This window comes from Podarcis muralis, chromosome 4 (assembly GCF_964188315.1).
Source record: "Podarcis muralis chromosome 4, rPodMur119.hap1.1, whole genome shotgun sequence".
Classification (NCBI taxonomy): Eukaryota; Metazoa; Chordata; class Lepidosauria; order Squamata; family Lacertidae; genus Podarcis; species Podarcis muralis.
The window spans coordinates 155,786-167,269 of NC_135658.1; the positions used below are offsets into that span (position 1 = coordinate 155,786).

Below are 11,484 nucleotides of genomic sequence, written 5' to 3' on the forward strand. Positions count from 1 at the left end.
CTGCCTTGTCTGTCCCCAGCCCATAAGTGGGAGCACCAGGGCCACTGCGTGTTGTGTGCCAGAGGATTTTAAGACGGGAGCATAAGAAACCTCAGAGTCTGGCATCCTGTTGCACACCACCCTCGGATCTTTTGATAAAGGGTTGAATAATAATAATAATAATAATAATAATAATAATAATAATAATAATAATGGAAACCCTCGAGCAGGTCCAGAGCACAAGAGGTGGGCACAGGCATCCTGGCTAGGGGCTCTCGGGAGCCCCCCTCCCCCTCCATGGATTTGCCTAAACCTCTTTCACGGCCATCCGAGTTGGTGGCCATCCCTGCCTCTTGTGGGAGGGAGTTCCGTGGTTTGACTCTGTGCTGCATGAAGAAGTGCTTGCTGGTATCTGTCCTGAATCTTCCACTGACAACAAAGCAGGTTTCCTTCTGGAAGTGGATGTTCTTTTTCTAAAGGCCTGCCCCCCCCCCCCGGCTGCCTCCCCCTCCAGGCACCACCGTGCTGAGCACCCCAGCCGCCCACACAGCCGGCTCCTCAGGCCGCATCACCTACAGCATCGTCAGCGGCAATGAGAAGGGCGCTTTCCGCATCCAGCCCAGCTCAGGTACGAAGGGGCCCTCGGGGGCAAGGCCAGGCCGGCCCCCTGGGGCGCGAGGAGAGGCCTTCCTTGGGCCACGTTGTTCTCAGGCGGCTTCATCTCTGGGTCAAAAGGCCCCCTTGGAAGCCTGCTCTGTCCTGGAGGAGGTGAGAACCGAAGGCTTTGTGGGGGCCGCCTCCCTCCCTCCTGGCTCCCCTTCTCCTCCACCCTGTGCTTGGATGTGGTCCTGCTCCAGGGTGACACTTCCATGGAGCGAGGGCCTCTCCCCCCTGGATCTAGCCCTCTGGGTCCAGCTGTTCTCGCTGCCCTTGCCAGACGCAGAGCGCAGGCCTCCATGGCAAAGGAGGGCCCCCCATGCCAACCAAAGCAGCCCCCAAGTTGCCTTCAAGGGAGAGGGTGGCCCCCACCGCACGGCTTCCCCGGGGACCCTCCCTGCATGGATGGAGTGTGGCGCAGGCGGCCGATCTCCCCCCTTCTGCCCCTGCAGGCCTGGTGTCGGTGCAGAATCCCCGCAGCCTGGACTTTGAGCTGAGCCCGCGCTTGCGCCTTGTGCTGCAGGCAGAGTCAGCCTCCTCCTTCGGCTTCATGGCTGTCAACGTCAACCTGCAGGACGTCAACGACAACCGGCCGCGCTTCCGGCTGCCCAACTACGTGGCCTTCATCTGGGAGGCCCAGGGCTACGACTCCCCCGTCATCCAGGTGGGAGGGGTCCTCTGGCTGGCGGGCTCCTCGGCGGGGCTCCAGGCGAGCCTCAGGAGCAGCACCGGGGGGGGGGGGAGTCCTGGGGGGCTGGGGGCACGTAGGCCAGATCCCCAGGACTCTCCCCGTCTTCTCACGGCAGGTTGTGGCAGATGACTTGGACCAGGGTCCCAACGGGCAGGTGACGTACACCATCAACCAGACGCTGCCCATGAACGGGCTCTATCGCATCAACAGCCAGACGGGCGCCATCACGACCGCGGCCATTCTGGACAGGGAGATTTGGGCCCAGACCCGGTGAGTCCGCCCTTCGGCCTCCCTGCTCCCAGCCGTGGAGCGACTCTGGCCACAAGCCTCGCCAGGAGCCTGTGGGGAGACATTTATCCTCTCTGAGGCTCTGTGCTGATGTTGGGAAGAGGGAGAGAGGCGGTGTTTAAATTGTGTAATTGTTTTTGATTGTTTCTACTGTGCAGTGAATCTCTCTTGGATTCCTGGCAGGAAGCAACTCAGAACTGAACTGAATCGTGGAGAGGCAGCCAGTCCAGAAAGGGCAGGGACAGATCTACTGTGCAACTAAGGAAGCTTCGGCTTCAGGCCCTGAATCCCAGAGGGATCCCAGAAGCAACTTTGGTCCACGTTGCTTAAAAATTGTGGGTCTAGTAGACCCAATCTGAGCTGCATGGATTTGAGTCTAAGTTGTAGATATTTCAACAACACCAAAGTCCGAGAGTCAGGAGCACAGATCTTGTAAAGGTGTCCGTTCTGTCACCGAAGAAGAGAACGGGGCTCGCCCAGACCTCGTTGCTGGTGGCCAAGGGGCCCCCTGACACTTCAGGCTCCAGGTCTGTGACTGGGCCAGGCCAGTTCCCTCTTCTGCCCCTGCCATGCGCTCCCTGGAATAGCAGGGGTGCCTGTGGGGGCCTCCTGAAGGCTGCCAGTCCACAGGATGCCAAAGGGGAAGGGGCACCCTGTGGCACCCAGCGGGCCTCTCCTTGGCCCTGGCCCCCAGGCCCCAGGCAGATGCCAGCTGTGCCCCCTTGTCCCTGAGACGCTCCTGCTTCCCTCCGCCCACAGCCTGGTGCTGACCGCTACAGACCGAGGGAACCCTCCTCTGGTGGGCTCTGCCACCCTCACAGTGCTGGTGATGGATGTGAACGACAACAGCCCCACCATCCCTGCCCCCTGGGAGGTGCGGGTGCCTGAGAGTGAGTAGATGGAACAGGGCTCACGAAGCCCCCCTTGGTTGGCTGGGGGGGAGGGGCGCTGTGGGAAAGCGGGGCTCTCTCTTGCCAAACCTGAAGCACCTCTGAGCAAGTGCAGAGCTTCTTTCTCTTAGTGCTGGCACCGAGCCCTCCGTTGAGATGGGGAGGAGAAGCCATGCCCCCTGGGCAACCCTAAACAGCTTTGCATGGCCTTTGCCCCCGGCAGGCCCAGCTCTGACCCCCTCCCCCCCCACTCCACAGACGCCCTGCTGGGCACCGAGATCACCATGGTGACGGGCAACGACGTGGACTGCGGGCCGCAGCTCTCCTACATGCTGGTGTTGGACAGTGGCACCGCTGGCACCTTCAGCATCCTGCGCTACGGCGGCCGCATCACTCTGCTGGGGCCGCTGGACTATGAGCAGCGCAGCCGCTATGCACTGACGGTGCGCGCCTCAGACTCTCAGCACGAGACGGAGGCCAACGTTACGGTGCTGGTGGAAGACGTCAACGACAACCCGCCCGTCTTCTCCCAGGCCCTGTATCAGGTGCGCAGCCTTTGCCCTCGGGCGTCTCCCCTCAGGGCCGCACGTCCTTCGCCAGGCAGGGCCGAACCCGTCAGAAGGCCATGCACAAAGCGATCTGCGTAGGGGAGCTCTGCAGCAGTTCCACACAAATGCTGTGTGGGAAAGTGCAGGAAAGTGGCCCAGAGCCAGGATTCAGAGGGCAGGGCAGCGAGAGCACCTTCGATTGCAAACCTCGATGCAAATTGCTGTGTTGCTGCTTTAGTTTAAGCATCACTTGTGCCAAATATGAAAAAGTGTCCGGGTGTGAGTTGCCCCCTTCAGCTCAACATGGCTCAGTCACGTGCCGGAGAGACCACGCCTCCCCCCCCCGGACCCCCTCCTCATTGCCCTCATTCTGCTCTGCTCCCCCTTTGGCTCCTCACAGGGGCACCCATGGGTAGGGGGCAGCTCATGCCAACAGGTTTCCCCCACAACCTTGGAGGGCAAATAAATGCCCAGGAATGACAGGTAACCCTCTGTGTCCTCCCAGGTTGTACTGCCAGAACACACCCGAGCCGGCAGCCCCATCCTGACCCTCAGCGCCACAGACCTGGACTCTGGCGCCAACGGGGAGATCACCTACCAGCTGGCCAGGCCAAGCCACTTGGTCTCCATCCACCAGACCAAGGGTATGAAGGCAGCCGTGGGAGGAGGCTGTATCCACGGAAAGGCCCCTGTGAGATGCGTTGGAGGGGCAGGGGCAGTTCTGGGAGGGACGGGACTTTGGCTGAGCTCCTCCTCCTCCTCTTCTTTGTTCTCTGTGATGTTCTCCCTCCGCTTTCTCTCCTTCCTCCTCTTTCTCTTCCTTCTCCTCCTCTTCCTCCTCCTATTCCTGCTCACTGCCCTTTCTCTGCCTTCCCAGGGACCATGTTCACCACGCAGCTCCTGGTGCTGGATCCGGGGCGCTCCACACTGGACATCCTAGTGGAGGCCCGCGACCGGGGCACGCCCAGCCTTTCGGCCTGGACCACGGTGCAGATCCAAGTGCTGGACGTGAACGACCACGGGCCTCAGTTCCTGAAGCCGCACTACAACGCCTGCGTGTCGGAGGACCTGCACCCGGGGACCACCCTGCTGACCCTGGAAGCCACAGATGCCGACGTGACGCGGGAGAACGCGGCCCTCGACTACACCATTGTCAGCGGGAACAGCGGCCACGCCTTCCAGCTAGAGGGCCGTTCCGGGGGCGCCAGTGCCCTGGTGCTGGTGGAGCCCCTCGACTTTGAGGCCGTGGCCATCTACAACCTGACGGTGGCCGTGTCAGACCGGGGAGTGCCTCAGCACAGCGCCGTGGTGCCCGTGCTGCTCACTGTGCTGGACGTCAACGACAACCCCCCGGTGTTTGGACGCTCTGCCTACCATGTGGCCGTGAGCGAGGGCACCGTGCCCGGGGCAGAGCTGCTGCGCGTGGCAGCCCAGGACCCTGACTCGGGGGCCCACGGCCAGGTCCACTACAGCATCAGCTCCGGGGACCCCGGCGGGCTCTTCCAGCTGCACCCATCCACAGGGGCACTGCGCCTGGCAAAGGCGCTGGACTGCGAGGCCCAGGCCCTGCACACCCTGGTGGTGCGGGCCTCGGACGGAGCAGGCGGCCACTTTGCCCTGGCGTCCGTCACCGTGGAGGTGAAGGACGTCAATGACAACCTCCCCTACTTCCCCCTGGAGGTGCTGAGCTGCAGCCTGCGGGAGAACCTGCCGCCAGGGAGCCTGGTCACCACGGTGCGGGCCGTGGACCTGGACGTGGGAGCCTTTGGGGAGCTGCGCTACGCCCTCCTGCCAACCGAGGGCGGGGAGGCCTTCGCCATCAACAGCAGCTCTGGGGAGCTGCATGCGCTGCAGCCCTTTGACTTTGAGCGCACAAAGGCCGTCCAGCTGCGGGTGCAGGCCACGGATGTTGGCAACACATCGGCCACGGCCACCGTACGTGTTCTGGTGACCGGGGAGGACGAGTATGACCCTGTGTTCCTCAGCCCAGCCTTCAGCTTCGAGGTCCCCGAGGGTGCCCAGCGGGGGCAGAGCATTGGGTCCGTGGTGGCCACGGACGAGGACGAAGGCCCTGACGGAGTGGTGCTCTACACGCTGCTCAAGCCGTCTCCCTTCTTCGGGATCAACCAAACCAGTGGCGCCATCTACCTGCGCGTGGACAGCCAGGCGCCCTCGGGGGGGCCTCCCAAGCAAGAGCCCCGGGAAATGGTGCTGGAGGTGCAGGCCCACAGCCCCTTGCCCGCCTCGCGCTCGGCCTCCGCCCAGGTCACCGTGGACGTGACGCACACCTCCTTCGGCCTGGTGCCCGACCTCAACCTGCTCCTGGTGGTCGCCGTGGCCGCCTCCCTGGGCGTGGTGGTGGTGCTGGCCACCGTGGCCATTGTGCTGGCCCTGGTCCGCTCGCGGCAGAGCCGGGGCCCCAAGGAGGTGGATCTGGCCCATGTGCAGAGTGGCTCCTTGCAGAAGCTGGGCCACGGCGAGCCGACTCTGCCCAGCGGAGACTGCCTCTACCACGAGGCACTGCCCGGCTATGGCACGGAACCGGCCGGCCCCTACACCCGGGGTGGGTCTCTGGACCCTTCCCACTCCAGTGGGCGAGGGTCCGCCGAGGCGGCCGAGGACGACGAAATCCGCATGATCAACGAGTGTCCCCGCATGTCCAGCGTCACCTCCTCCCTGCAGGAGCACCTGGTGGCTCGTGGGCCCGACTCGGGCATCCAGACGGACGCAGACCGCCTCTCGGACGTCTCCTGCGAGCCCGCCACCCTGGATGCGGCTCACTGGTTCAAGAACCGGAAGGGGCCTGGGGGCCTGCTGCTTCCCGGCCAGCCCCCCCAGCTCTACCGGGATGACGGGGGCAGCAGCGGCCCCTACCTGGGGGCCGGCTGTGGGCTCAGCGTCTCCTCCGCCCCCAAAGACTACTCTTTTCCGGAGGACGGGAAGCCGTGCGTGGACGGCTCCCTGACGGCCATTGTGGCCAGCGATGAGGAGCTTCGCGGCAGCTACAACTGGGACTACCTCCTCAACTGGTGCCCCCAGTTCCAGCCCCTGGCCAGCGTCTTCACAGAAATCGCCCGCCTGAAGGACGAGAGCTCCCTGCGCAAGCCCTTCCCCACCAAGCCCAAGCCCCGCATCGACCCGCCTCCACTCATCACCTCCGTGGCGCACCCGGGCGCCAAGTCCGTGCCCCCCAAGCCGGCCGTGGGGCGGGCCTTCCCCCACCTGGCCACCGCCTCCTCCTCCTCTCTGCGACGCTCCCCCATCAGCCACGAGGGCTCCCTCTCCTCGGCCGCCATGTCCCCCAGCTTCTCCCCCTCGCTCTCCCCACTGGCTGCGCGCTCCCCCATGGTCTCTCCCTTCGGGGTCTCCCAGGGGCCCTCGGCGTCCGCCATCAGCACCGAGCATTCCCTGGAGGCCTCTGAGGAGGCTGAGCTCCGCATCTAGCTTGGGACTCCGCAAAGGGTCTTGACTGAGCACAACCCCCCCCCCCCGCTCCTGGAGCCGAGACTGTGGGACTTTGCCAGGCTGGCTCCTGCATCTGGGGCGCTCTGCCAGCAGGAGAGTCGTGGGTTGCAGAAGCTGCCCCGGCATCACCGTCCTCACCTCTTCCTGGGTGCAAAGGGATGCTGTGAGGGGCAGAATGCGTCCCTCTCCAGGCAACTGGCTGGCCAAAGCGGTGGCAGGAGATGGGCTGCGCTCCCAGGGGGCATTCCATGCGTGGCACAAGGACCACTGCCCTGTGGCAGATCTCACTGCTGTCCTTCCACTGCCCCCACCCCATGTACAGACGCTACTCACAGGAAGACACACACCACCTTCTCAGTATTGTTCCACCCCACCCCACCCCACGGGGCACTGCTCCCCCCTGCACACAGAGCTGGCTGGGCTGGGTCTGCTGAAGGGGCGCCTGGCTGAAGCCCCCATGGCCTCAGGGCTGTCACTGCCCCCTCCAGACCCGTGAGGGGACTCAAAGGCACCCCACAGCAGCAAAGGGGGCAGCCAGCACGGAGGGGCCTCTTTGCCTGACCAAAGCGTCTCTCTCTCTCTCTCTCTCTGGGCCAAGGTAGGTGCTACTTGTGCCCTTCACAGTCCCACATGATGCCACCAGCTCCCCTTCCGTGCCAGGGGGCCCCCGTGCCCTCCTCCCACTGCTTGCTTTGCACTGGCATATGCATGCCTTGGGGGGCTGGTTTCCCCCCCCCCAAACACACACACACAAGCAAATCTTAACCTAGGAAGAGGGCATCTTCACTTTGCTCGCTCACTCTGACAGCTTGGCACTGGGTGTGGGGCCATGGGGTCGTGGGGCGATACAGCACCAATGCCCTTCTTGTCCGCGTTGCTCTTTGTCTGAGACTGAAGCAGGGGATCCCAGACTCCCCACAACTTCAAAGCAATACCTCCCCCACCCTCAGCACAGACTTGCAATAACCAAGTGGCTTCCATTTTTCAGTGAGGGGAGTGAATGGTACTACAGTAGCAATAATTAAACACCCCTGTCTGTCCACCCCCATCCCGCCCTACAGGCACATACATGAGAATAAGGGCAAGCAGAGGGAGCGGCCATCTCCTGAAGCCATCCAGCTCTGGCTGGTAGCAGCTGCCTAGACAGGGGAACGTCCCAGGCCTCCCTGGAGAGGCGGCCAAGTTTTGTACCCAGGATCTTCTGCATGCCAAGCAGCTGCTCCCCCCTTCCCTGCCAGTGCTGGCAAGAGGGATCGCGTCTGGCCAAATGCCCTGCAGATAGAAAGCTAGCATGTCAGGAGGGGAAGAGTTCAGCTGCCAGGCTGGTCAACTGGCTCCAGCATGACAAGGAGCTTGAGGGGCCACAGGGGCTTGAAAGCTGCAGATGGGAAGAGTTGACGGGTGCAAGAGACCCCATGAGGGCAGGGGCAGGAAGGGGACGGAAGCTGCAACAAGTTTGCTCCTTGCCCACAGGCTTCCCAGAAGGCTCCTGCGCAGGGGGGGGGGGGGCTGGGGTGGCCGAGGGCACTTCCTCTCCAGGCCGGGAAAAGCTCTACCAGCAGAATTGCTGCCTGCATGCACAAGACCAATGGGCCCAGGCCTTTCTGAGGGACAAGCACAGGAGACCCCTGCTGAGCGGGCGAGGAGGGTGCCCCGCCTTCCCCCTCCCATGCCCATTTAACCCCACTGGGCCCGTCCTGGAGCCCCCCTCTCCGGCATCCTCTCTGCCCTGACTGCGGCCCAGCCTGGCAGACTCTCTTTATTTATTGTAATCTGTTTCCTATTTCCAGCATTTTGTATCTTTTTGTATTGCTGAGCACCCGCAGCATGATAAGTCCCGGGTGCCCCGCCCGCCCCCTCCCTGGCCCTCCTTTTGAGCAGGGACCAGATCCAAGTGCCAACTTTTTGAAGTAATGCCTTAATAAACCACACCGTGTTTGTAAGGACTCGTCTTCTTGGCGGGGCGGGGGGGGGGCTGAGGGGATGAGACGGGGCCCCGCACCCCAAAGGCAACCGCTTAGGGGTGGCGGGAGGCAGCTTAATGGGCCAGAAAACCCTCGGAAGAGCTTTCGGGTCCAGGATCAGGCCAAGGGCTCATCTCGTCCGCCCCCAAGAGGAGCCGGCAAGCAGCATCCGAGCCAAGAGCCTTCGCCCCTCCTGTGCTTCCAGCCACGGGCCGGCAGAAGCGGGGCTGCCTCCAGCTGCAGAGTCAAGCACAGTCGTGGCGGCTCGGAGCCCCCGATCGCCCCCGACGGGGCTCCCGTGGCGAGAGCAGCCGCTCTTCCTCCTGGACGGCTGTTCCCTCCAGCACCCCTCTCTCCCCCAAGTGCAGTTTGCTGCCCCACTCGACGCCCAGACCTGCGGCGGCGGCGGCGAGGAAAGCCCCGGCCGGCGCCGCGGGCGAAGGGGGTCGGCGTCGGCGCTGCTTCCGGAGGCCCTGACAGGAGGGGGCTTTCCCGACCCGCGCCACCCCCGGTCGCCGCGCCTGGTCCCGGCTCCCGCCCCGCGCTCAGCTTTGGGGGCTTCATCCGCTTAGCCTAAGCCCCGAAGCAGATGCGCCTAATCAGGCGGCTCAGCTCCCCGCGGCGGCCAATTGGCAGGATTAGCCAGAGCGGCCCGCAGACGTGAACTCCGGGTGAACCTGGACGCTTGAGCGGCGAGTCTTGCCTGACGGGGTGGACTAGATGACCTGGGGAATCCCTTCCCACTCGGCAGCTCCGCGCCCCTCTGGAGCCCCCCAACCCAGCCGAGCGCGCCGCCTCTGGCAGCCCTCCAGGAGGTGAGGGGGAGGGAGCCCCGCGGGGCAGGGGCTTGGGGCGGAGGCTCTCCTCAGCGCTTGCCCCGGGCACGAGCCTTGGTCGGCAGTTCGGGGGCGAGCGGCTGGAGGACACCGGAGAGAGCGGAGGAACCGGGTTGCTCCCACTAAACACTCAGAAAAACTTTCCGACAGTCAGAGCTGTTCAGCAGTGGAAGAGATTCCCGCGAGGGGAAGGTTGAAGTTCTTAAAGAGAGGCTGGATGGCCATCTGAGGTCCAGCCCCACTGTTAATGCTAGTGCTCCATGGGGCCCAGACCTGTGGGCTGGAGCCTGGAGGTGTGTGAGCATGTTTATCCAGAGCACGTGGAAGCTGCTGTTGATCTCTCTTGCCAAAAAAGAGTTAACTAGCAGGTGTGTGTCATCTTTATCTGCATCTCTCTAATGCCTTACATTTGCTAAAACCCAAGTCTGCCCACGGGCTGAAGACATTTGGGCAAACGCCCTTCTGATCCCTGCGCTGTCGGGAGGCCTCCTCGCCCTTCCTCTTGTCCCTGCTCTCACTTGTGTAGGCAAAAGACCAGTCGAACAAGAACAGGAGGAGGAGAGCCTCCTGGGTCAGGCGAGGGGCTGATTTCAAGTCAAGTGGCCTAGTTTGCTACGGTTCTTCTTTGTTGTGTAAGTTGAGACAATGGGTTGCCTCGGAAGCAAACAGCTAGGGGTAGGGAAAAGGGACCACATCTTTTGTCTTTCCTTCCTCAGTATCCGCTGGGAAATGATGTCATCAAGCTGCTTGCAAAGAAGCCGTAGCATTTAGACTGAGTTGAGAAGGGGACACATGGAAGGCTGCATTGCTCTCTGCAAGAATCCTCACCCTGGAAGCTCCGCAGGGAAGCAGCATCTCCCGGGCCCTTCCACTTATGCTCAGCCTGTGTGTTGGGCCCTGGGCCTCTGGGGGGCCACAGCCTCCCCGTCTACAAATGGAGAAGGAAGAGCCTTGCTTCTGTGCTCACGTCCTGCCTCCAGGCTTCCCCTGGTGTGAGAAGAGGGTGCTTGACGGGACAGGCTGTTCCTCTGATCCTGCAGCCAGGCTCCTTTTGTGTTTCATCAACGTCAAAAGCCTTCAAGGACTTCCTTCGGAAGGAAGCAGCCGGGATGCATGATGTGTCCTTGCAGGAGTTGTTCTTATTTCACCATCAGGTCACAGCTTGCGACAATTTAATAAGCAACCTTAAAAGCACTTCAAAACAAATTAGTCACAGGAAGAAGGTGGGTCCTGGTGACTCGCACCTCGGGCGTCAGAGGCCGGGGGAAGGTGTGCCTCTTTGGCGTGTGACGGAAACCCCAAACCATGCAGGTGCACCGGAGGGGGGGGGGCAGCCCCTGCTTCTCAGTGCTCAGAGAGCTGCAATGTGTCTAGCAGCAGCCTGTGACCAAGCAGGGTGTTCTGAGGTGTGGGGTGCAGGCGAGTCCTGCTTTTGGCCGGATCAGCTTGCTGGCCCTTGCAGCCCAGGGCTGTCTGACTGGCAGAAGATCTCTGGCATCTTGAGCAGAGATCAGTCCCTTTCCTGGCCCTCCAGCTTGAATGCAAGGAGCCCAGGCATTAGAGGGAAAGGGAAAGGAGCCCTGGACGGTGGCGGTTGTTGTTGTCTAGTCGTTTAGTCCTGTCTGCCTCTTCGTGACCCCCTGGACCAGAGCACGCCAGGCACTTCTGTCTTCCACTGCCTCCCGCAGTTTGGTCAAACTCATGCTGGGAGCTTCGAGAACACTGTCCCACCATCTCGTCCTCTGTCGTCCCCTTCTCCTTGCGCCCTCCATCTTTCCCCACATCAGGGGCTTTTCCAGGGAGTCTTCTCTTCTCAGGAGGTGGAGTACTGGAGCCTCAGCTTTAGGATCTGTCCTTCCAGTGAGCGCTCAGGGCTGATTTCCTTCCGAATGGAGAGGTTTGATCATCTTGCAGTCCATGGGACTCTCAAGAGTCTCCTCCAGCACCAGAATTCAAAAGCATCAATTCTTCGGCAATCAGCCTTCTTTATGGTCCAGCTCTCACTTCCATACATCACTACTGGGAAAACCATAGCTTTTACTATACGGGCCTTTGTTTAAGTCCAGTCAAATTCAGCTAAGGGTTATGGCGCTTTCCGGGTCATGTGGCCAGCATGACTAAACCACTACTGGAGCATGGAGGACCATGACGAGTGCCAGAGCACCA

At 62.2% G+C, this 11,484-nt stretch overlaps 1 protein-coding gene across 4 annotated transcripts in view; it reads left to right on the forward strand.

The window, feature by feature from the left end:
* DCHS1 (dachsous cadherin-related 1) overlaps positions 1-8,461 on the forward strand; it is a 35,273-nt gene extending 26,812 nt beyond the window's left edge. For all 4 annotated transcript variants that reach the window (XM_028725438.2, XM_077926789.1, XM_077926790.1 and 1 more), the window contains exons 15-21: positions 494-607; positions 1,089-1,300; positions 1,443-1,597; positions 2,375-2,505; positions 2,764-3,050; positions 3,559-3,697; positions 3,931-8,461. In XM_028725438.2, the coding sequence (XP_028581271.2) occupies positions 494-607; positions 1,089-1,300; positions 1,443-1,597; positions 2,375-2,505; positions 2,764-3,050; positions 3,559-3,697; positions 3,931-6,497 (3,605 nt within the window). In that variant the 3' untranslated portion in view covers positions 6,498-8,461. The remainder of the gene's footprint in view (positions 1-493; positions 608-1,088; positions 1,301-1,442; positions 1,598-2,374; positions 2,506-2,763; positions 3,051-3,558; positions 3,698-3,930) is intronic.
* Positions 8,462-11,484: the final 3,023 nt, after the last annotated feature.